At 41.0% G+C, this 26,418-nt stretch overlaps 1 protein-coding gene across 2 annotated transcripts in view; it reads left to right on the forward strand.

Moving 5' to 3' along the window:
* The window catches only part of Cad74A (cadherin 74A), a 61,594-nt gene that overhangs the window by 16,413 nt on the left and 18,763 nt on the right, over nucleotides 1-26,418 (forward strand). For both annotated transcript variants that reach the window (XM_071691830.1, XM_071691831.1), the window contains exons 8-18: nucleotides 139-259; nucleotides 555-776; nucleotides 1,033-1,135; nucleotides 1,797-1,886; nucleotides 2,136-2,418; nucleotides 8,914-9,100; nucleotides 12,383-12,502; nucleotides 12,794-12,963; nucleotides 15,114-15,221; nucleotides 17,849-18,033; nucleotides 26,265-26,395. In XM_071691830.1, the coding sequence (XP_071547931.1) occupies nucleotides 139-259; nucleotides 555-776; nucleotides 1,033-1,135; nucleotides 1,797-1,886; nucleotides 2,136-2,418; nucleotides 8,914-9,100; nucleotides 12,383-12,502; nucleotides 12,794-12,963; nucleotides 15,114-15,221; nucleotides 17,849-18,033; nucleotides 26,265-26,395 (1,720 nt within the window). The remainder of the gene's footprint in view (nucleotides 1-138; nucleotides 260-554; nucleotides 777-1,032; nucleotides 1,136-1,796; nucleotides 1,887-2,135; nucleotides 2,419-8,913; nucleotides 9,101-12,382; nucleotides 12,503-12,793; nucleotides 12,964-15,113; nucleotides 15,222-17,848; nucleotides 18,034-26,264; nucleotides 26,396-26,418) is intronic.

Raw genomic sequence — 26,418 nt, forward strand, 5'->3', positions numbered from 1 at the left:
AAGAGATACACCATCTAAATGCTGGAAAGACACTATAATGTAATTACTTTTGTGTATCATGCAGTTTTTTTAAAATTCGGTGGTATATACATGTGTGTATGCTTGTGTTCCTGTTGTCAAAGACAGTTGTTTTCCTAGGCCCAAGAAAAGGATGGGCAGGCAGCCGTGTCACAAGTGACAGTGGTGGTGACAGATGTGGATGATCAGCGACCACTCTTCAGCCAGGATGAGATCTCCATCACAGTCCCAGAGGATATTGGTCTGTATCATTTGGGCCATTCAGATAAAGATTAGATAGGACAATTTATTGTGAATATTGAAATATATGAGTGAAGGCAGCTTATTTTATTGATGATATTGACTCGTCCATAAACCTTAGGTATGGTTATGTATAGCATAGTCACTGAATAAAAGTTCTGTATTATTGAAAATGGAACCTTTTTATATGGAAGTTAATTTGACTGTAATGGCAAGAAAATGTTTCAAAGGTGGACTGGGTTACACTGAACACTCATTCATATGACAGATTAATATAATCAATTTCCTTGTCTTAGCTGATGGAACTCCACTGCCAGGCCTCAACCTGGTGGTGACTGATGAAGATGTAGGGGAGAATGCCCGTTTTTCCCTGGCACTGACAGACATCTTCAGTTCTCGAGGCGTGTTCTCCATCTTTCCTGAGACAGCTGTTGGTAGGACACCTGTCATCATTAAGGTTGCAGACTCCTCACGGCTTGACTTTGAAAATTCGGAAGCATCCAATTTCTTATTCAAAGGTGACATTATCTTGTATGAGTATTGTATGAAATTTGTCATAAACACTAAACCTATGGGCGAAAGTAATACATGTATTGTATTGGATTTTGATAGAAATATATAAGTTCTTGCAAAAGTTATTGACCACTTGATGCCGTTCTTCCTGTGTGAAATAATAAAGATTTTGGCTGAAATAACAGTCTGAAATACTGGTCCAAAAATGATATACAAATATCTGGTACAGTAAAGTTATGGATAAAAAGTGTTGTATTGTAGTGGTGGCAAGTGAGCGTGGTCAACCAGTGTCATCAGCTATCATCAACGTCACAGTAACAGATGCCAATGACAACTCACCAACTTTCCAGCACCCCTCTTACAGGTAATTGTCCTTGTTTAAACCATATGCTATTGCTCTTACAGGTAGATGTCTTTCTCACTGCCATTCATATCTTTTTTAAGCACATATTTTCATCTATTTGCTTTTCCTCTTTTAGACAAGTGTTCTTGTACATACACTGCTCTTTCCAAGGTTTGGTCTTCTTAGCCTTCTCAGTTACTAATCCTGTGGACAAATCCTTTGTTTTGCTTATTGCTGCCCATCCTGTATATCATTTTCCTCTACAGCCACATATCCTTTCACAATTAGGTATTCTGTTGCAAGCTCCTTGCTTATCTTCCTTGATGCAACTATCCTTTTTCATGCTCTCATTCTAGGTGGTACTCTGGCTTTCTGTGTCCACCATCCCTGTATAGTGTTCCAACCCTTTAATTCAACTGGAATTTCACATTTTTTAGCTGTCACATACAACCTTTGTGTTTTATTTTCTTCCTCATACTAACTGCAACATTTTAGGTACTTACCGTAATGTCAGGTTATAAGAAATCATGGCATAATGATTATTACTTGAGAAATGGTTTTAATTCATTTGAATTCCTTAAGGAATACAAGCCACATATTGTTATTTTCTCATTCCATAGCCTATCATAAAAATCCATGATTGTATAAATGTTTTTTCCACTAATGTTCCATTCCTGCCCAGGTTCAATGTCAGTGAGAGTGTGGGCAGTGGGATCCTGATCAGTAAACTTCTGGCAAATGACTCAGACTCTGGCCTCTTTGGGGAGATTAGGTGAGAGGTGGTGAAACCATAAAGATTGATGTGTTAAGAAATCATATTGGTCTCTTGACAGTGGGAGTCTAATTATCAGTTGAATGCCCTAGTCATGAATGAATATTACAGTTGCCTTTTATAAACAATGAAATGTACAAATATATGCTTACAGGTTACAGTTATTTAAATCCTTTGTTGCCAAATAATTTTATGTAGAATATTGCCCTAATGTAATGTACAAGCACTGAAACAATGTTTAACCAACAGCTACAGTCTTAAGGGTTTTGGAGCTGAAAAATTCCATGTGGATAAAAGCAGTGGTGAAATTTACGTGGCTAACTGTGGCATGGAGACATGCTTGGACTATGAGCGACAGAAGACCTATTCCTTAACCTACTCAGCCACAGATGGTGGTGGCAAGATTACATCCGTCAACATCTTCATTGATGTTAATGATGAAAATGACAACCCACCAGAGTTTTCAAAGCGGGAGTACAGAAGGACTGTGGATGAGGGTGCAGCAGCATTTGACCCACCACTCTTTGTCAAGGTTTCTGCTGTTTTTCTTGTCCTTCTGCAGTCTGAAAGATTTTTCATATAATTCACTGGAGAGTAATTAGTGATTGAGGACATTCTTGTCATTGTTGGCATTCCTTAGTAGTTCTGTATATGATGAAGTGGCTAACATGCTTTCCGATGATGGTTAGGATTTTTTTCTTATCTGGTAAGTAAGATTGAATTATATCTGTTTGATGGTGATAGTTATTATCTTCACCATATAATATATATAAAATATTACACAGAGAACTTTGCAGAATATAAAGGGTGAAATGAAATTTTTGACACCTAGGAAAATGATATTTTTTAAGCAGCATTGATTTAGCGTTTATAGATAATGAAACTGAAATCTGTTAACCTCGAGACATGTTTTAAGTCTTTTTCTTGGTAATATTTTTACTTATCTCAACATAGCAAGGTAAGTCATGGCACATTCAGGTGTTAATAGAATCTTATGTTCCTTGAAGGACTAAAGACAATCACTGTTTAGATATGACAGTGTCACTCTTCGGAAAATTTTAGCATGTATAATGAATAAAGTAACATACTTCCCACGCATTCCTCACGTGTCGTATAAGGCGACTGAAGGGGACGGGATGGGGAGGCTAGAAACCCTCCCCGCCCTGTATTTTAACTTTCTAAAAGGGGAAACAGAAGAAGGAGTCATGCAGGGAGTGCTCATCCTCCTCGAAGGCTCAGATTGGGGTGTCTAAATGTGTGTGGATGTAACCAAGATGAGAAAAAAGGAGAGATAGGTTGTATGTTTGAGGAAAGGAACCTGGATCTTTTGGCTCTGAGTGAAATGAAGCTCAAGGGTAAAGGGGAAGAGTGCTTTGGGAATGTCTTGGGAATAAAGTCAGGGGTTGGTGAGAGGACAAGAGCAAGGGAAACAGGAGTTGTGGGAGTATGTGATAGAGTGTAAGAAAGTAAACTCTAGATTGATATGGGTTAAACTGAAAGTGGATGGAGAGAGATGGGTGATTATTGGTGCATGTGCACCTGGGCCTAAGAAAGATCATGAAAGGCAAGTGTTTTGGGACCAGCTGAGTGAGTGTTAGTAGTTTTGATGCATGAGACTGGGTTATAGTGATGGATGATTTGAATGGAAAGGTGAGTAATATGGCAGTTGAGGGAATAATTGGTGTACATGGGGTGTTCTGTGATGTAAATGTAGATGGTGAAGGGCTTGTAGATTTGTGTGCTGAAAAAGGACTGGTGATTGGGAATACCTGGTTTAAAAAGAGATATACATAAGTATACGTATGTAAGCAGGAGAGATGGCCAGAGTGCATTATTTGGATTACGTGTTAATTGATAGGCGTGCCAAAGAGAGACTTCTGGATGTTAATGTGCTGAGAGTTGCAACTGGAGGGATGTCTGATCATTATCTTGTGGAGGCAAAGGTGAAGATTTGTAGAGGTTTTCAGAAAAGAAGAGAGAATGTTGGGGTGAAGAGAATGGTGAGAGTAAGTGAGCTTGGGAAGGAGTCTTGTGTGAGGAAGTACCGGGAGAGACTGAGTACAGAATGGAAAAAGGTGAGAACAAAGGATGTAAGGGGAGTGGGGGAGGAATGGGATGTATTTAGGGAAGCAATGATGGCTCATGCAAAAGATGCTTATGGCATGAGTAGCGTGGGAGGTGGGCAGATTAGAAAGGGCAGTGAGTGGTGGGGTGGAGAAGTAAGATTATTATTGAAGGAGAAGAGAGAGGCATTTGGACGATTTTTGTGGGGAAATAATGCAAATGAGTGGGAGATGTATAAAAGAAAGAGGCAGGAGGTCAAGAGAAAGGTGCAAGAGGTGGAAAAGAGGGCAAATGAGAGTTGGGGTGAGAGAGTATCATTAAATTTTAGGGAGAATAAAAAGTTGCTTTGGAAGGAGGTAAATAAAGTGAGTAAGACAAGGGAACAAATGGAAACATCGGTGAAGGGGGCTAATGGGGACGTGATAACAAGTAGTAGTGATGTGAGAAGGAGATTTAGTGAGTATTTTGAAGGTTTGTTGAATGTGTTTGATGATAGAGTAGCAGATATTGAGTGTTTTGGTTGAGGTGGTGTGCAAAGTAAGAGAGTTAGAGAGAATGATTTAGTAAACAGAGAAGAGGTAGTAAAAGCTTTGCGGAGGATGAAAGCCAGCAAGGCAGCGGATTTGGATGGTATTGCAGTGGAATTTATTAAAAAAGGGGGTGACTGTGTTGTTGACTCATTGGTAAGGTTATTTAATTTGAATGTGACTCATGGTGAGGTGCCTGAGGATTGGCGGAATGCATGCATAGTGCCATTGTACAAAGGCAAAGGGGATAAAAGTGAGTGCTCAAATTACAGAGGTATAAGTTTGTTGAGTATTCCTGGGAAATTATGTGGGAGAGTGTTGATTGGGAGGGTGAATGCATGTACAGAGCATCAGATTGGGGAAGAGCAGTGTGGTGTTAGAAGTGGTAGAGGATGTGTGGATCAGGTGTTTGCTTTGGAGAATGTATGTGAGAAATACTTAGAAAAGCAAATGGATTTGTATGTAGCGTTTATGGATCTGGAGAAGGCATATGATAGAGTTGATGGTGATGCTTTGTGGAAGGTATTGGGAATATATGGTGTGGGAGGCAAGTTGTTAGAAGTAGTGAAAAGTTTTTATCGAGGATGTTAAGTATATGTACGAGTAGGAAGAGAGGAAAGTGATTGGTTCTCAGTGAATGTCGGTTTGTGGCAGGGGTGCGATGGCCCCATGGTTGTTCAATTTGTTTATGGATGGGGTTGTTAGGGAGGTGAATGCAAGAGGTTTGGAGAGAGGAGCAAGTATGCAGTCTGTTGTGGATGAGAGGGCTTGGGAAATGAGTCAGTTGTTGTTCGCTGATGATACAGCACTGGTGGCTGATTCATGTGAGAAACTGCAGAAGCTGGTGACTGAGTTTGGTAAAGTGTGTGAAAGAAGAAAGTCAAGAGTAAATGTGAATAAGAGCAAGGTTATTAGGTACAGTAGGGTTGGGGGACAAGTCAATAGGGAGGTAAGTTTGAATGGAGAAAAACTGGAGGAAGTTTAGATATCTGGGAGTGGATTTGGCAGCGGATGGAAGTGGAGGTAAGTCATAGGGTGGGGGAGAGGGCGAAGGGTCTGGGAGCATTGAAAAATGTGTGGAAGGCGAGAACGTTATCTTGGAAAGCAAAAATGAGTTTGTTTGAAGGAATAGTGTTTCCAACAATGTTATGTGGTTGCGAGGTGTGGGCTATAGATAGAGTTATGTGGAGGAAGGGGGTTGTGCAGGAAGTTAGATGTTTGAGGACAATATGTGGTGTGAGGTGGTTTGATCAAGTGGGTGGTGAAGGGGTAAGAGAGGTGAGTAGTAGTGAGAGTGTGGTTGAGGGAGCAGAAGGGGGTGTTTTAAAGTGGTTTGGTCACGTGAAGAGAATGAGTGAGGAAAGATTGACAAGGAGGATATATGTGTCAGAGGTGGAGGGAACAGGGAGAAGTGGGAGACCAAATTGGAGGTGAAAAGATGGAGTGAAAAACATTTTGAGTGATCGGGCCCTGAACATGCAGGAGGGTGAAAGGCAGGCAATGAATGGAGTGAATTGGAACGATGTGGTATACCGAGGTCGACATGCTGTCAGTGGATTGAACCAGGGCATGTGAAGCGTCTGGGGTAAACCATAGAAAGTTTTGTGGTGCCTGGATGTGGAAAGGGAGCTGTGGTTTTGGTGCATTATACATGACAACTAGAGACTGAGTGTGAACGAATTTGGCCTTTGTCTTTTCTTAGCGCTACCCCATGCACATGCAAGGGGAGGGGGTTGTCATTTCATGTGTGGTGGGGTGGAGATGGGAATGAATAAGGGCATCAGGTATGGATTATGTATATGTCTGTGTGTGTATATATATATATATATATATATATATATATATATATATGTTTGAGGACAATGTGTGGTGTGAGGTGGTTTGATCGAGTAAGTAACGTAAGGGTAAGAGAGATGTGTGGAAATAAAAAGAGCGTGGTTGAGAGAGCAGAAGAGGGTGTTTTGAAATGGTTTGGGCACATGGAGAGAATGAGTGAGGAGAGATTGACCAAGAGGATATATGTGTCGGAGGTGGAGGGAACGAGGAGAAGAGGGAGACCAAATTGGAGGTGGAAAGATGGAGTGAAAAAGATTTTGTGTGATCGGGGCCTGAACATGCAGGAGGGTGAAAGGAGGGCAAGAAATAGAGTGAATTGGAGTCATGTGGTATACAGGGGTTGACGTGCTGTCAGTGGATTGAAGCAAGGCATGTGAAGCGTCTGGGGTAAACCATGGAAAGCTGTGTAGGTATGTATATTTGCGTGTGTGGACGTGTGTATGTACATGTGTATGGGGGGGGGGGTTGGGCCATTTCTTTCGTCTGTTTCCTTGCGCTACCTCGCAAACGCGGGAGACAGCGACAAAGTATAAAAAAAAAAAAAAAAAAAAAAAATATATATATATATATATGTATATGTTGAAATGTATAGGTATTTATATGTGCGTGTGTGGATATGTATGTATATGCACGTGTATGTGGGTGGTTTAGGCCATTCTTTCATCTGTTTCCTTGTGCTACCTCGCTAACGCAGGAGACAGCGACAAAGTATAATGATAATAATAATAATAATAATAATGATAATAATATGGGAGGGTATTGATTGAGAGGGTGAAGGTATGTACAGAGCATCAGATTGGGGAAGAGCAGTGTGGTTTCAGAAGTGGTAGAGGATGTGTGGATCAGGTGTTTGCTTTGAAGAATGTATGTGAGAAATACTTAGAAAAGCAAATGGATTTGTATGTAGCATTTATGGATCTGGAGAAGGCATATGATAGAGTTGATAGAGATGCTCTGTGGAAGGTACTAAGAATATATGGTGTGGGAGGCAAGTTGTTAGAAGCAGTGAAAAGTTTTTATCGAGGATGTAAGGTATGTGTACGTGTAGGAAGAGAGGAAAGTGATTGGTTCTCAGTGAATGTAGGTTTGCGGCAGGGGTGTGTGATGTCTCCATGGTTGTTTAATTTGTTTGTGGATGGGGTTGTTAGGGAGGTGAATGCAAGAGTTTTGGAAAGAGGGGCAAGTATGCAGTCTGTTGAGGATGAGAGAGCTTGGGAAGTGAGTCAGTTGTTCGCTGATGATACAGCGCTGGTGGCTGATTCATGTGAGAAACTGCAGAAGCTGGTGACTGAGTTTGGTAAAGTGTGTGAAAGAAGAAAGTTAAGAGTAAATGTGAATACGAGCAAGGTTATTAGGTACAGTAGGGACGAGGGTCAAGTCAATTGGGAGGTAAGTTTGAATGGAGAAAAACTGGAGGAAGTAAAGTGTTTTAGATATCTGGGAGTGGATCTGGCAGCGGATGGAACCATGGAAGCGGAAGTAAATCATAGGGTGGGGGATGGGGCGAAAATCCTGGGAGCCTTGAAGAATGTGTAGAAGTCGAGAACATTATCTCGGAAAGCAAAAATGGGTATGTTTGAAGGAATAGTGGTTCCAACAATATTGTATGGTTGCAAGGCGTGGGCTATGGATAGAGTTGTGCGCAGGAGGGTGGATGTGCTGGAAATGAGATGTCTGAGGACAGTATGTGGTGTGAGGTGGTTTGATCGAGTAAGAAATGTAAGGGTAAGAGAGATGTGTGGAAATAAAAAGAGCGTGGTTGAGAGAGCAGAAAAGGGTGTTTTGAAATGTATTGGGCACATGGAGAGAATGAGTGAGGAAAGATTGACCAAGAGGATATATGAGTCGGAGGTGGAGGGAACGAGAAGTGGGAAACCAAATTGGAGGTGGAAAGATGGAGTGAAAAAGATTTTGAGTGATCAGGGCCTGAACATGCAGGAGGGTGAAAGGTGGGCAAGGAATAGAGTGAATTGGATCGATGTGGTATACCGGGGTCGACGTGTTGTCAATGGATTGAATCAGGGCATGTGAAGCGTCTGGGTAAACCATGGAAAGTTGTGTGGGGCCTGGATGTGGAAAGGGAGCTGTGGTTTCGGGCATTATTGCATGACAGCTAGAGACTGAGTGTGAGCGAATGGGGCCTTTGTTGTCTTTTCCTGGCGCTGCCTCGCACACATGTGAGGGGAGGGGGATGTTATTCTTTGGGTGGCGGTGGGGGTGAGTAGGGGCAGACAGTGTGAATTGTGTACATATGTGTGTGTCTGTGTGTGTATATATGTGTGTATGTTGGGATGTGTTGGTGTGTATGTTTGCTTATGTGGACGTGTGTGTGTGTGCGTGTGTGTGGGGGTGGGTTGGGCCATTTCTTTCGGCTGTTTCCTTGCGCTACCTCCCAGGCGCGAGACAGCGACAAAGCAAAATAAAATAAATAAAATAATAATAATGATGATGATAATGATATAATGATAATGTGCAAAACAAATTATTTCTCTTACTTGTTATAACTTTTGCACTACTGTGTATATGTTGTCTCTCTGCATTTTTGTGAAAAACCGTAAACCTCTTTTGTTGAAACTGTCTTTTTGTTGGTGCTTCCTCAGGCAATTGATGTTGATGGGGAGAGCCAGGGTGGAGGAAAGGTGTTTTACTCTTTGGAGGAGGGCAACACACCAGATGAGGCCTTCTTCGTAGAACCCATTAGTGGCGAGGTGTCTATACAGCGACCTCTGACCTACCTTGACACACCCACCTCCACTTATACCCTCACTATCCGTGCTACTGATGCAGGTACTACACACCAACACATCTCGGTACCTTATCAACAGTCCAAGATAACTGAGATGAGTTTTATGCATTAAACAAGGAAGAATGTTTAGGTTCTAGATCTATAGGTAAAAAAACTCTGATGAAGGCTGTGCTTGTGTCTCAAGAACAGAAAGGCTGTCAATGTGTTAGTAAATATGTAGTTCAATAGCACTCAACATCTTTTACCTCAAAAATAAAGTTTTCAAATCATACTGATATTTTTTGTTGCACAACTCTGTTGCTAACATGTTGCTCTGTTTAAGAGAGGAAGAGAGCAACAACATGCACTGGTTCTGGCTATGTGAGACATACTTAGAAAAACAGATGGATTTGTATGTAGCATTTATGGATCTGGAGAAGGCATATGATAGGGTTGATAGAAATGCTTTGTGGAAGGTTTTAAGAGTATATGGTGTGGGAGATAAGTTGCTAGAAGCAATGAAAAGTTTTTACCAAGGATGTAAGGCATGTGTACAAGTAGGAAGAAAGGAGAGTGATTGGTTCCCATTGAATGTCAGTTTGTGGTAGGGGTGTGTGATGTCCCCATGGTTGTTTTACTTGTTTATGGATGGGGTTTTTGGGAGGTAAATGCAAGAGTTTTGGAGAGAGGGGCGAGTGTGCAGTCAGTTGGGGATGAAAGGGCCTGGGAAGTGAGCCAGTTGTTGTTTGCCGATGATACAGCTCTAGTGGCTGATTCTTGTGTGAAACTGCAGAACTTAGTGACTGATTTTGGAAAAGTAGGTGAAAGGAGAAAGTTGAGAGTAAATCTGCTTTTAGAAAAGTGTGTGAAAGAAAGTTGAGAGTAAATGTGAATAAGAGCAAGGTTATTAGGTTCAGTAGGGTTGAGGGGCAAGTTAATTGGGATGGAAGTTTGAATGGAGAAAAATTGGAGGAAGTGAAGTGTTTAAGATATCTGGGAGTGGACTTAGCAGTGGATGGAACCATGGAAGTGGAAGTGAGTCACAGGGTGGGGGAGGGGGCAAAGTTTTGGGGACGATGAAGAATGTGTGGAAGAAGAGAACGTTATCTCAGAGAGCAAAAATGGGTATGTTTGAAGGAATAGTAGTTCCTGCAATGTTATATGGTTACGAGGCATGGGCTATAGATAGAGTTGTATGGAGGAGGATGGATGTGTTGGAAGTGAAATGTTTAAGGACAATATGTGGTGCGAGGTGGTTTGATTAAGTAAATGAAAGAGTGATAGAGATTTGAGATTTGTGGAAATGAAAAGAGTGTGGTTGAGTGAGCAGAAGAGGGTGTATTGAAATGATTTGGACATTAGGAGAGAATGAATGTGGAAAGATTGACAAAGAGGATATTTGTCAGAGGTGGAGGGAACAAGGAGAAGCAGGAGACCAAACTGGAGGTGGAAGAATGGAGTGAAAAAGATTTTGAGTGATAGGGGCCTGAACATACAGGAGGGTGAGAGGCGTGCAAGGAATCGAGTGAATTGGAATGATGTGGTCGACATGCTGTCATTGGACTGAACAAGGGCATGTGAAGCTTCTGGGGTAAACCATGGAAAGGTCTGTGGGGCCTGGATATGGATAGGAAGCTGTGGTTTCGGTGCATAACACATGACAGCTAGAGACTGAGTGTAAACAAATGTGGCCTTTTTTGTCTATTCCTGGCGCTACCTCGCTGAAGTGGGGGTGAAGCGATGCTGTTTCCTGTGGGGCAGGGTAACAACATGGATAAAGGCAAGCATGAATACTTACATGTGTACATATGTATATGTCTTGTGTGTGTGTGTGTATGTATATGTGTGTATGTTGATATGTATATGTATGTATGTGGGTGTTTATGTATATATATGTGTATATGAGTAGATGGGCCATTCTTTGTCTGTTTCCTGGCAATAACTTGGTGATGCAGGAAACAGCAATTATGTATGATAAATATAAAATGAATAGATATATACAATTGGTTTTGGCAAGGGTGTGTGATGTCTCCATGGTTGTTTACTTTGTTTATGAATGGGATGGTTAGGGAGGTGAATGCAAGAGTTTTGGAGGAAAGGGCAAGGATGCACTCTGTTGTGGATGAGAGGGCTTGGATAATGAGTCAGTTGTTGTTCGCCGATGATACAGCACTGATGGCTGATTTGGGTGAGAAACTGCAGAGGTTGGTGACTGAATTTGGTAAAGTGTGAAAGAAGAAAGTTGAGAGCAAATGTGAATAAGAGTTAGGTTATTAGATTCAGTAGGGTTGAGGGGCAAGTTAATTGGGAGGTAAGTTTGAATGGAGAAAAACTGGAGGAAGTGAAGTGTTTTAGAAATCTGAGAGTGACTTAGCTGCAGATGGAACCATGGAAGCAGAAGTGAGTCACAAGGTGGGGCAGGGGGTGAAGGCTCTGGGAGTGAAGAATGTGTGGAAGACAATAATGTTATCTCAGAGATCAAAAATGGGTATGTTTGAAGGAAAAGTGGTTCCATCAATGTTATATGGTTGCAAAGCTTGGGGTATAGATAGGGTTGTTCGGTGGAGGGTGGATGTGTTGGAAATGAAATGTTTAAGGACAATATGTGGCATGAGGTGATTTGATCAAGTAAATAACGAAAGGGTAAGAGAGATTTGTTGTAATTAAAAGAGTGTGGTTGAGAGAGCAGAAGAAGGTGTGTTGAAATGGTTTGGACACATGGAGAGAATGAGTGAGGAAAGATTGACAAAGAGGATATATGTGTCACAGGTGGAGGAAACAAGGAGAAGCAGGAAACCAAATTGGAGGTGGAAGGATGGAGTCAAACAGGGCCTGAACATACAGGAGGGTGAGAGGCGTGCAAGGAATAGAGTGAATTGGAACGATGTGGTATGCTGGGGTCATCATGCTGTCAGTGGATTGAACAGAGCATATGAAGAATCTGGGATAAACCATGGAAAAGGTTTGTGGGGCCTGGATGTGGAAAGGGAGTGTGACAAATAGAGACTGAATGTGAACGAATGTGGCATTTTTTCTTTTCCTGGTGCTACCTCGTTGGAGGGGGGGGATTCAGTTTCATGTGTGGCAGGATGGGGACGGGAATAGACGAAGGCAGCAAGTATGAATTTGTACACATGTATGTATGTATATGTCTGTGTAAGTATACTTTGAAATGTATATGTGCGTGTATGGGCGTTTATGTATATATATGTGCATGTGGGTGGTTGGGCCTTTCTTTGTTTTCGTTGTGCCACCTTGCTGACACGGGAAACAGCGATTAAGCGTAATGAATATAAAACATAATAAACAAAAGTTGTATGAATGCACCCCTCCACTTGCACCAGGTGAGCCTCGACGACATAGTGATGTAAGGGTGTTCATCACCGTTGGCCGGGACACCAATCGGCCACCCAGGTTCCGCCAGCGGGAGTATGAGGCCCAGGTACTTGAGGATGCCCCTACAGGTGAGTCATTTTTTGTTAGCTGTCTTTCTCCTTGCTTAGTCACCTCATTAATTGACTTAGACAATTCCCCTGGTCCATACTTGTGTTGATCACTGGAATAGCAGTGGTGCATGTCACAGTTGTTTATATCATGTATTTAAGGCTCGGCTATTTTCCTTTTTTTTATGACACATTTCACTTTCAGGATGTTTCTTTTTCTTTTTTAATCATTCCACCCCATTTCCTTTGCTTCTTTTGTCTCTCTCTCTCTCTCATACTCTGTACTCTCTTTTTGCCCATTCATGATGGCAGGTACAAGTGTAGTGCAGGTGTCAGCAAGTGACCCTGATGGTGCTGATGAGGCTCTAACTTACATGCTGACTGCAGGAGCCAGGGACAACTTCATCATGAACAGCACCACAGGGGAGATTACTGTTGCTAAGGGGGCTGGCCTTGACCGTGACATTACTCCAAAATACAAGGTAGGTAACTTGAGATAGAGGAGATATGAGGTTGATGCACTTATGAAGGGAAGACTAAGTCACTTCCATATATGAAATAGAAATGAAGATCATTGCTGTAGGAAAGGTTTCAGAGGTGGGAGATCAGATCGGTGTTGAAAAGGGGAATAATTCCAGGTGAATGTTCTTATGGTAATATACTGTAAAGGCCTGTCTACACGGGCGGGCCTGATCGGCGGGTTTGCCCGTTAACGGGCAAATTCTGGCGGGCCTGCCCGTGAATGTTGTCCACACGACCCAAGTGATGAACAGCCGGGCCTGCCCGACGATGTTGCCAGTAGCGGATGGAGTGCGGTACGAGAACCATGGTGCTTAGCATTGTCAAGAAAAAGATTTTGTGCTCTATGATAATAGCTTTGTGTCTCAAGAAGAAGAAAAAGAAGAAAAGGATATGGTGTAAAGATTGGTTAAAGAAAAGAAGTATGTTTGGAAGCACTGCAACAATACTTCATGAACTACAAAGTAGTGAGGAACACGACTTCAGAAATTACCTGAGGATGAGTGTAAGCACTTTTTACATCTTGTTATCAAAGGAGGAGCCATACATAGTGAAGAAAGACACAGTTATGAGAAACAGCATTACAGCAGAAGCTCATCTGGAAGCAACTCTGGGTACATAGATATCCTCACTCCCAGCTCCTGACTTCTGTGAATGCTTTACTTTCTTGCATTCATGCCGAAATTGGTTACGCAGCGTGTCTATTTTCTTTTTTATGTCATCCGTCGTAATGGAAGTACCATGCTCTCTTATCCGCAGCAATAGCCTTCACTGCTGTTATGCGTTTGTCTCTGTTCTTATAGCATTTCAGCTTCACATTCCATAAACATGGATTCTTACGATAAAGGTCAATCAAAGTACTAGTAAGTGCTTTAGACCAAAAAATTGTTGGTGGCTCACTAGAGTTATCCTGGGCTGCCATCGTTAAATGTTCACTGCTACTATGCCGTGGGATGTGGGATGAAGGCCCGCTGTGGGTTCACGATATTATCTTGCGTCTGGCAGGGTAGAAACTCAGCTACCGGGCACCAGCTCAGTGATTTCGCTTGGCTGGCTTTCGGGCAATTTGATCGTTTGCCCGTCAAATATGCCCGTTAACGGGCAAGCCCGCCGATTAGGCCTGCTCGTGTAGACAGGCCTTTAGTGTCACAATGGAGGAGAGACCAGATTACTGTTAATATGAATGCAACAGACCAGATTAGGGACTAGATTAGTGACTTAATGGAGATTAGGGTCTAGGTCACTGTTTTAGAGGAAGGAGACAAGGTCAGTGTTTTGTGGAGGACAAAAGACTAGATCATTGGGATGATAAGAAATCAGGTCAGTACAGGTTTTAAAGTTTAATCTATTCATGTATTGGGCATCTTATACATCAGTTTGATCACATGATCCTCCAGTAAGCTCAGGAATGTGAAAAAATGTGTTGGATGAATATACACTGATTCTTAGTAATGTGCACATTCACAGCCATGATGCTCAGTATGGAAAGTGATTATTATTGTTACACCTCATCTGACTTTGGTGACATGTAATTGAAAGCAAGGAATGTGGAACAACCCATGTAATCATCTATAGATTTGGATCAAGAGCATACAGAAATGCCCCATTTTGGATCAAGAGCATACAGAAATGCCCCAGTTTGGATCAAGAGCATACAGAAATGCCCCAGTTTGGATCAAGAGCATACAGAAATGCCCCAGTTTGGATCAAGAGCATACAGAAATGCCCCAGTTTGGATCAAGAGCATACAGAAATGCCCCAGTTTGGATCAAGAGCGTACAGAAATGCCCCATTTTGGATCAAGAGCATACAGAAATGCCCCATTTTGGATCAAGAGCGTACAGAAATGCCCCAGTTGGATCAAGAGCATACAGAAATGCCCCAGTCTTATATACTAGTAAAGGGCAGAGACACCCACACCAGTGGGGTAAATTTACTCCCTTGCACACTTCAAATAAGTATTTGATTTGTAACAAATATTACCCATTCAAAACAGCAGTAGTGAAACAAAAGCATGAGCATTACTTAATGAATATGTCTAATCTCTGAAGGAGAGCATATGATACTTGATAATTCTTCCTGTTCCTTTGATAATGTTTGTTTTGTCCTACAGCTGGTTGTAGCAGCTGTGGATAGTGGGGCTCAAACGCGCCAGACCTCCACCACCATTGTCACAGTCCATCTCACTGATGTCAACAACAAGCCTCCTAAATTTAACCAGGTAGGTTCATTATCTGTATAGTTTTCATTACTAACATAGCAACCGTAAGAGCTATTTGTCCACAGAATTCTTGCAAGTGCCAAAACTAGGTAACTTGCTGTTTCCCACGTAAGCGAGGTAGCACCAGGAAACAGAAAAAGAATGGCCCATTCACTCATATACACACACACACACACCACACACACACACACACATATATATATATATATATATATATATATATATATATATACATACATACATAAATGTCCATATATGCCCATATATGTACATATACATATCAACATATACATACAATACATAAACATACACAGAAATATACATATATACACATCCCTATGAGTCCATGGGGAAAATGAAACATAAGTTCCCAAGTGCACTTTCTTTAATAATCACATCATCAGGTGAGACACGAGAGAAATAAAAGTCAGTTGATATACAATGAAAAGACGTAGCTAGGACGCCATTTTGGTAAACATGCGATTTTCTTCAAAATTCAGCATAGATGCTCTTACGTATGCTAAATAAGAATCTGTGGTCAAAACCGAAAAATTCATATAATTAGTTGAGTAATTAGCATATGAATATTATTATAATTAATCCAAGTGTTAATTAAATGCTTAATTTTATGAAATGCAGTCTTTTGACTCCAAATACTTAATCACCATAAAGTGTAACATCTATACACAGATTTTCTTTAAAATCTGTGGAAGTTGAAAATCTTGTCGAAATGCATAACCTTGGATGTTTCTTGATTCTTTTTAAAAAAATGGAGTTCCTTCAGAATTTCAACATAGATGATTTTAAGTATGCTGAATATGAATCTGTGGTCAAAACCTCAAAATTCATATAATTAGTCTAGTAATTAGCATGAATATGATAATTAATCCGTGTTAATTAAACTTAATATTACGAAATGCAGTCTTTTGACTCCAAATACTTTATCACCATATAGGGTAACATCTATACACAGATTGTCATTAAAATCTGAGCAAAATGCAAGGCTATAATACAGCCTGCATTAGATTGGATTAATTATAATAATATTCACAAGGTAATTACTTCATGAATGTCGTGATGTCATCATGTCGTCATATCATATGTCATTTTTTAAAACCTTTACAAATCTTAACCTTCGCCTCCACAAGATAGTGATGAGACATCCCTCCAGCTGCCCCTCTCAACACATTAACATCCAGAAGTCTCTCTTTTACATGCCTATCAATTAACACGTAATCCAGTAATGCCCTTTGACCATCTCTTATACTTACATACATATGGGTATGTATATCTCTCTTTTTAAACCAGGTATTCCCAATAAGCAGTCTTTTTTCAGAATACAAATCCACAAGCTCTTCATCATTTCCGTTTACAACACTGAACACCCTATGTACACCAATTATACCCTCAAGTGCCACATTACTCACCTTCACATTTAAATCACCCATCACTAACACCCAATCTTGTGCATCAAAGCTGCTGACACACTCACTCAGCTGCTTCCAAAACACGTGCCTCTCATGATCTTTCTTCTCATGACCAGGTGCAAAGGCACCAATTATCACCCAGCTCTCTCCTTCTTCTTTCAGTTTTACCCTTGTCAATCTACAATTTACTTTCTTACACTCTATCACATACTCCCACAACTGCTTCAGGAGTAGTGCTGCTTTTTCCTTAGCTCTTGTCCTCTCACAAACCCCTGATTTTACTCCCAAGACTTTCCCATACCACTCCTTTACCATTGAGCTTCATTTCACTCAGAGCCAGGACATCTAGGTTTCTTTCCTCAAACATACTACCTGTCTCTCCTTTCTTCTCATCTTGGTTACATCCACACACATTACTCAGACACCCCAATCTGAGCCTTTGAGGAGGATGAGCACTCCCCACTTGATGCCCTCTTCTGTTTCCCTTTTTAGAAATTCAAATACATGGAGGGGAAGGTTTCCAGCTCCCTGCTCCTGCCCCTTTTAGTTGCCTTCAGCATGCAGTTAGCGAGGCAGTGTTAAAAACAGAGGACTGAGCCTAAGAGGGAAAATCCTCTCTTGTCCCTCTTCTCTGTTCCGTATTTTGTTAAAGTAAAAAACTGGAGGGAAGGATTTGCAGCCCCCCACTCCCTCCCCTTTTAGTCGCCTTTTACAACACGCAGGGAACACGTGGGAAGTATTATCCCAAGGGATAGGGGAGAAAGAATACTTCCCACGTATTCCATGTGTGTCATAGAAGGCAACTGAAACAAGGGAGTTGGGAATCCTCCCCTCCAGTTTTTATTTTCCCAAGAGAAGGGGGCCAAACAAGGTTTTCCCTCTAAGACTCATTCCTCTGGTCTTAACATTACCTCACTAATGCAGGAAATGGTGAATATGTACAAAAAAATGATAATGATTACAATAAGACTAGTAATATTTTTCATACATGTTCACCATTTCTTATGTTTGCTACATCAGGCTACCATAGGAATAACATATGCATATATACTTAATTATGCACAGATCACTGTACAAAAAAATGTATGGCGTTTATTATAGAAGTTACATATTCAGTAGCCATTTTGTGTATGGTGTTAAGATAGTACAGAGCAAAACTTTTTCATATGACATTACCAGCTTTGTGCCACTTTGCTGCAGGACTCCTATGTGCAGTATGTGAGTGAGCGGATGCCAGTGGGAGAGAATGTGCTGAAGGTAAGGGCAACAGATCCAGACTTAGATGCTGATCTCCTGTATGAAATTACACAGCCTGTCATGGCCAGAGACAAGACTGGTGTGGCTCTCAACCCTTCCTCACCCTATGACTACCTTAGTGCCTTCAGGTACAGTGTGTCCATGTGCAAGTATATCCATATGTAGGGACTGCTTTTTTCAGGGGTTGTATGCAGTGTTTTGTTACAGGGACCAAAGGATAGGTTCTGTTGCAGAAGCTGTGGAATGCATTTAGCAGAAGGATATCTTTTGACTGATTTGCTGCCGTGTGTAAAGCTCTTCTGTTACAGGGATTGTTGCATACTTAATAGAATATAATGCTCTGAAGATGATGGTGGGAATGTTCTGCTGTGGTAAGTTCTACCTTAAGGAAAACTGACGTTTCCTGGTTGGTCTGTAGGGTACTTCATGCTACTCGGGCTTTGAAGTATGTTCTGCTATAGTTCCTTTGGGACATATTTTCTTATACTATCTGTGGGTTAAATGTTGCCACGGGATTTTGGCTGCATCTTCCTGCAGTGGTAGAACATTATATTTTGCTATTGGGGTTGCTGGTTGTGTTTTGGTACCAAGTAAATAAAGGATTGCTAAGTACCCTAATAAGAAAATCAGAAGAGACCTTGTTTTTACAGTACATATGGAAAATCTGTTAGAATACACCCAAGGAGTATCATTACAATACAACTAATAATCCAGTTCAACAGCCTGGTGTTGTGTGGCCCTATTAACTCTCAGTACCTTTAAGGACTGAATAATATCTGCAAAATCTTTTGTCATTCCACATAATAATCAGCCAAATAATCCCTGGGGACAGGGGAGAAAGAATACTTCCCATGCATTCCTCATGTGTCGTAGAAGGTGACTAAAGAGGATGGGAGCGGGGGGCTAGAAACCCTTCCCTCCTTGTATTTTAACTTTCTAAAAGGGGAAACAGAAGAAGGGATCACGCGGGAAGTGCTCATCCTACTCGAAGGCTCAGATTAGGGTGTCTAAATGTGTGTGAATGTAACCAAGATGAGAAAAAAGGAGAGATAGGTTGTATGTTTGAGGAAAGGAACCTGGATCTTTTGGATCTGAGTGAAACGAAGCTCAAGGGTAAAGGGGAAGAGTGGTTTGGGAATGTTTTGGGAGTAAAGTCAGGGGTTGGTGAGAGGACAAGAGCAAGGGAAGGAGTAGCACTACCCCTGAAACAGGAGTTGTGGGGGTATGTGATAGAGTGCGAGAAAGTAAACTCTAGATTGATATGGGTTAAACTGAAAGTGGATGAAGAGAGATGGGTGATTATTGGTGCATATGCACCTGGGCATGAGAAGAAATATCATGAGAGGCAAGTGTTTTGAGGGCAGCTGAGTGTGTGTGTTAGTAGTTTTGATGCACAATACCGGGTTATAGTGATGGGTGATTTGAATGCAAAGGTGAGTAATATGGCAGTTGAGGGATTAATTGGTGTACATGGGGAGTTTAGTGTTGTAAATGGAGATGGTGAAGAGCTTGTAGATTTGTTTGCTGAAAAAGGACTGATGATTGGGAATACCTGGTTTAAGAGAGATGTACACAAGTATATGTATGCAAGTCGGAGAGATGGCCAGAGAGCGTTATTGGATTATGTGTTAATTGATAGGCGGGCAAAAGAGAGACTTTTGGATGTTAATGTGCTGAGAGTTGCAACTGGAGGGATGTCTGATCATTATCTTGTGGAGGCGAAGGTGAAGATTTGTAGAGGTTTTCAGAAAAGAAGAGAGAATGTTGGGGTGAAGAGAGTGGTGAGAGTAAGTGAACTTAGGAAGGAGACTTGTGTGAGGAAGTAATAGGAGTGACTGAGTGCAGAAAGGAAAAAAAATGAGAGCAAAGGACGTAAGGGGAGCAGGGGAGGAATGGGATATTTAAGAAAGCAGTGATGGCTTGCGCAAAAGATGCTTGTGACATGAGAAGCATGGGAGATGGGCGGATTAGAAAGGGTAGTGAGTGGTGGGATGAAGTAAGATTATTAGTGAAAGAGAAGAGAGGCATTTGGACGATATTTGCAGGGAAATAGTGCAAATGACTGGGAGATGTATAAAAGAAAGAGGCAGGAGTTCAAGAGAAAGGTGCAAGAGGTGAAAAGGAGGGCAAATGAGAGTTGGGGTGAAAGAGTATCGTTGAATTTTAGGGAGAATAAAAAGATGTTTTGGAAAGAGGTAAATAAAAGCATAAGTCAGGAGAACAAATGGGAACATTGGTGAAGGAGGCTAATGGGGAGGTGATAACAAGTAGTGGTGATGTGAGAAGATGGAGTGAGTATTTTGAAGGGTTGTTGGATGTGTTAGATTATAGAGTGGCAGATATAGGGTGTTTTGGTCGAGGTGGTGTGTGAAGTGAGAGGGTTAGGGAGAATGATTTGGTAAACAGAGAAGAGGCAGTTAAAGCTTTGCGGAAGATGAAAGCTGGCAAGGCAGCGGGTTTGGATGGTATTGCAGCGGAATTTATTAAAAAAGGGGGTGACTGTGTTGTTGACTGGTTGGTAAGGATATTTAATGTATGTATGACTCTTGGTGAGGTGCCTGAGGATTGGCAGAATGCATGCATAGTGCCATTGTTCAAAGGCAAAGGGGATAAAGGTGAGTGCTTAAATTACAGAGGTATAAGTTTGTTGAGTATTCCTGGGAAATTATATGGGAGGGTAGTGATTGAGAGGGTAAAGGCATGTACAGAGCATCAGATTGGGGAAGAGCAGTGTGGTTTCAGAAGTGGTAGAGGATGTGTGGATCAGGTGTTTGCTTTGTAGAATGTATGTGAGAAATATTTAGAAAAGAAATGGATATGTATGTAGCATTTATGGATCTGGAGAAGGCATATGATAGAGATGGTCTGTGGAAGGTTTAAAGAATATATGGTGTGGGAGGCAAGTTGTTAGAAGCAGTGAAAAGTTTTTACCGAGGATGTAAGGCATGTGTACGAGTAGGGAGAGAGGAAAGTGATTGGTTCTCAGTGAATGTCGGTTTGCGGCAGGGGTGCAATGTCTCCATGGTTGTTCAGTTTGTTTATGGATGGGATTGTTAGGGAGGTGAATGCAAGAGGTTTGGAGAGAGGAGCGAGTATGCAGTCTGTTGTGGATGAGAGAGCTTGGGAACTGGTCTGTGGAAGGTTTAAAGCTTGGGAAGTGGTATGTGGAAGGTTTAAAGAATATATGGTGTGGCAGGCAAGTTGTTAGAAGCAGTGAAAAGTTTTTATAGAGGATGTAAGGCATGTGTATGAGTAGGGAGAGAGGAAAGTGATTGGTTCTCAGTGAATGTCGGTTTGCGGCAGGGGTGCAATGTCTCCATGGTTGTTCAATTTGTTTATGGGTGGGATTGTTAGGGAGGTGAATGCAAGAGGTTTGGAGAGAGGAGCAATTATGCAGTCTGTTGTGGATGAGAGAGCTTGGGAAGTGAGTCAGATGTTTGCTGATGATACAGCGCTGGTGGCTGATTCATGTGAGAAACTGCAGAAGCTGGTGGCTGGGTTTGGTAAAGTGTGTGAAAGAAGAAAGCTGAGAGTAAATGTGAATAAGAGCAAGATTATTAGTTACAGTAGGGTTGAGGGACAAGTCAGTTGGGAGGTAAGTTTGAATGGAGTAGAACTGGAGTAAGTGAATTGTTTTAGATATCTGGGAGTGGATTTGGCAGCGGATGGAACCATGGAAGTGGAAGTGAGTCACAGGGTGGGGGAGGGGGCGAAAGTTCTGGGAGCATTGAAAAATGTGTGGAAGGCAAGAACATTATCTCGGAAAGCAAAACTGGGTATGTTTGAAGGAATAGTGGTTCCAACAATGCTATATGGTTGCGAGGCGTGGGCTATAGATAGAGTTGTGCAGAGGAGGGTGGATGTGTTGGAAATGAGATGTTTGAGGACAATATTTGGTGTGAGGTGGTTTGATCAAGTAAGTAATGAAAGGGTAAGAGAGATGTGTGGTAATAAAAAGAGTGTGGTTGAGAGAGCAGAAGAGGGTGTATTGAAATGGTTTGGTCACATGGAGAGAATGAGTAAGGAAAGATTGACTAAGAGGATATATGTGTCAGAGGCGGAGGGAACGAGGAGAAGTGGGAAACCAAATTGGAGGTGGAAAGATGGAGTGAAAAAGATTTTGAGCGATTGGGGCCTGAACATGCTGGAGGGTGAAAGGTGTGCAAGGAATGGAGTGAATTGGGAGATGCGGTATACCGGGTCGACGTGCTGTCGATGGATTGAACCAGGGCATGTGAAGCATCTGGGGTAAACCATGGAAAGTTTTGTGGGGCCTGGATGTGGAAAGGGAGCTGTGGTTTTGGTGCATTATACATGACAGCTAGAGACTGAGTGTGAACGAATGTGGCCCTTGTTGTCTTTTCCTAGCGCTACCTTGCGCGCATGTGGGGAAGGGGGTTGTCATTTCATGTGTGGAGGGGTGGTGACTGGAATGAATAAAGGTAGCAAGTATGAATTATGTACGTGTATATATGTATATGTCTGTCTATGCATATATATGTATATGTTGAAATGTATAGTTATGTATATGTGCATGTGTGGACATATATGTTGTTACAAACTCAATCCTTATTCAGGCAAGGTCGCCAGTAACATATATGTTACAAATACTACTGATCCTTGTCTTGTAAGGATGTTATAGATTTGTTGTTTCACAACGGGATAACACAATCATAAAGTTATGGGATTGAATTAAAGACCAGCATTACATTAAATCTACTTATAATGAAAGAATCTAAGTGTACAAAGATAAGCACATAAATCAGGCATTAATCATTTACGTTAACATTGGTACATGAGTTAACATTCCAGATAAGATTTCAAGCCAGATCTCTTTCCTTTATGACAGTTCTTCAATAACATTACACTTTGATAATTATAACGGGCTTACAGCACAGTACTCGGGTAACGGGCTTACAGCACAGCAGGGCATACAGACTTACATGCTTACGGCAGGGGTGACCACTTACCTCGCTGGGCTAGAGAGAGAGGGAGAAAGCTCAGCGGGTGTCATGGGTATATATTACAAAGACGAGTCTCCGCCCTGCTAGCTATAACGCCACCCTTGATTGGCTATGGGACTCAGAGCACTCGTGATTGGTCGGGGCATTCTAGCGACACACATCTGGGCAGCTCACCCTCCCCTTGATTGACAGCTCAAGGACAAATGACCATCTGGTAAATTGTTAAGCCTAACGCTTGGTGGGAACAGAAGCTCAGAGCCATTCTCAAGCATCATTCCTCGCCCTGATAAGAAATAGCAACAACAACATACACGAGGACACACATACATGATATATATATATATATATATATATATATGACCAGAATAATGGTCAGTATTTCTTACTGATAATTGTAAATTTTCCCCCATGGGATGGATTTTGTACATATGGCCTCTTAGATTGTTTAAACACAACTTCAACCAATCCCCAGTGTGTTGATGTGCATCACTTTTGTAAATTGATTGCATCAAAGCTAATGACTCAAAATAATCCTTGATTTTGAGAATATAGATTGTACGATTTAAGATTTCAAAGCTTCATCTTTGAAAGATATTTTCTTTCTGAAGTATGTGCTTCATTTTTACCTATTAGAAGGACCCTTATATTCTTAGTTTATCAGTTAATAAATTGGATTTAGGCACTTGCCCAGATCTTGTTGATTTTTTTTTCTGATATGCAAGATACTGGTCTTAGTAGGGAACAAGCATGTAACCACCATAGATTTATTTTAATGCTCCTAGTGCAAAGCAAATGGAGAACATGCTGATCAGCACCTGTATGTAGAGTTAATGATCAGCTCCTTAAGATTACCAGTAGATTGAAATAAGATTATTTGGTTTCTTGCTGCATGATGGAGAAGTGAGCATAATGTTATGGGGACTAGAAATGAATTTTTATGAAAGTTATCAGATGCTGAACTTTGTTATTTTGTCAGCTTTATTGCTAAATTGTGGCCTTATTTTTGCATATTTATCTTCTCTTATAGATATCAGTGGATTGAACTGAAACTTGGCAGAAGTTTTACATGTTGAAGATGTTCATGTGATATTCTGTTGACCATAAAGTTAAATTTTATGAAAATTTTTGTATTTACAGCTATATTACTAAGTATAGTACATATTTAGTACATATTAGTACATATAAAGCTAAAAAAAAAAATATATATATATATATGGAGCGGGGGGCTGGAAATCCTCCCCTCTCGTTTTTTTTTTTTTTTTTTTTTCCAAAAGAAGGAACAGAGAAGAGGTCCAGGTGAGGATATTCCCTCAAAGGCCCAGTCCTCTGTTCTTAACGCTACCTCGCTATCGCGGGAAATAGCGAATAGTATGAAAAAAAAAAAAAAAAAAATATATATATATATATATATATATATATATATATATATATATATATATATATATATATATTATCCCTGGGGATAGGGGAGAAAGAATACTTCCCACGTATTCCCTGCGTGTCGTAGAAGGCGACTAAAAGGGGAGGGAGCGGGGGGCTGGAAATCCTCCCTTCTCATTATTTTTTTTAATTTTCCAAAAGGAACAGAGAACGGGGCCAGGTAAGGATATTCCCTCAAAGGCCCATTCCTCTGTTCTTAACGCTACCTCGCTAACGCGGGAAATGGTGAATAGTTTAAAAAAAAAAAATATATATATATATATATATATGGTGACTGAGTTTGGTAAAGTGTGTGGAAGAAGAAAGTTAAGAGTAAATGTGAATAAGAGCAAGGTTATTAGGTACAGTAGGGTTTGGGGTCAAGTCAATTGGGAGGTGAGTTTGAATGGAGAAAAACTGGAGGAAGTGAAGTGTTTTAGATATCTGGGAGTGGATCTGGCAGCGGATGGGACCATGGAAGCGGAGGTGGATCATAGGGTGGGGGAGGGGGCGAAAATTCTGGGAGCCTTGAAGAATGTGTGGAAGTCGAGAACATTATCTCGGAAAGCAAAAATGGGTATGTTTGAAGGAATAGTGGTTCCAACAATGTTGTATGGTTGCGAGGCGTGGGCTATGGATAGAGTTGTGCGCAGGAGGATGGATGTGCTGGAAATGAGATGTTTGAGGACAATGTGTGGTGTGAGGTGGTTTGATCGAGTAAGTAACGTAAGGGTAAGAGAGATGTGTGGAAATAAAAAGAGCGTGGTTGAGAGAGCAGAAGAGGGTGTTTTGAAGTGGTTTGGGCACATGGAGAGAATGAGTGAGGAGAGATTGACCAAGAGGATATATGTGTCGGAGGTGGAGGGAACGAGGAGAAGAGGGAGACCAAATTGGAGGTGGAAAGATGGAGTGAAAAAGATTTTGTGTGATCGGGGCCTGAACGTGCAGGAGGGTGAAAGGAGGGCAAGAAATAGAGTGAATTGGAGCGATGTGGTATACCGGGGTTGACATGCTGTCAGTGGATTGAATCAGGGCATGTGAAGCGTCTGGGGTAAACCATGGAAAGCTGTGTAGGTATGTATATTTGCGTGTGTGGACGTATGTATATACATGTGTATGGGGGGGGGTGGGTTGGGCCATTTATTTCGTCTGTTTCCTTGCGCTACCTCGCAAACGCGGGAGACAGCGACAAAGTATAATAAATAAATAAATAAAAAAAATATATATATATATATATATATATATATATATATATTTATATATATATATATATATATATATATATATATATATATACACACACGAACATGTGGGTACACACACACACGTGTTCGTAACAATGTAATACATGTGTATGTGGGTGGGTTAGGCCATTCTTTCATCTGTTTCCTTGCACTACCTCACTTATGCAGGAAACAGTGACAAAGTATAATAAATGAAAGAAATAAAGATTGCTTATAGGATGATTACAGAACTTTCTGTAAAATAATGCTACATGTGGTACATATATAGTATTTAAGAGTTTCACTGAGATTTATCATGTTCATTCATAAGATACATAGTGGTAATGTAAACAACTTATAAAGTGCTTGAAGTTGCTATAAACATTAAATATACACTGTGGTGAACAACACCCTTGATTTTAGTTGATATATATCGAATTATTACTGTAGAATTGTATTGAATATAGGCAGTACAATGCTTTAAAACGTGTTCATACACAGTTTGTCATTAATGTTATAAAATTTTCATTATTTCAGAGTAACAGCTGAAAAACACTTGCTTCATTTCAAACACTTCAGTTAATGCTAAAAATTTGAGTAAAAGATATTCCACACTTTATATTTACTATAAATGAAGCTGTTGCTGTACAAAGTAGGTACAATAAATGTAGGTAAAATTCTGCAGAAAAAGTCTGTAACGCATAAAAGAATATTGCCATAAAAAGCAAGTAAATGCATTTTGTGTTGTTGCAGCATAAATGAGACAACAGGTGAAGTGGAGGTGTCAGGATCCTTGGATCACAATGCAGCAGCTGTCATCATCCTCACTATCACTGTGTCTGACCAGAATGCTTCTCTTGCTTTTGCCCACCAGAATGATACAGGTACTAGCACTTTCCACCACTCA

This window comes from Panulirus ornatus, chromosome 51 (genome assembly GCF_036320965.1).
Source record: "Panulirus ornatus isolate Po-2019 chromosome 51, ASM3632096v1, whole genome shotgun sequence".
Taxonomy (NCBI): domain Eukaryota; kingdom Metazoa; phylum Arthropoda; class Malacostraca; order Decapoda; family Palinuridae; genus Panulirus; species Panulirus ornatus.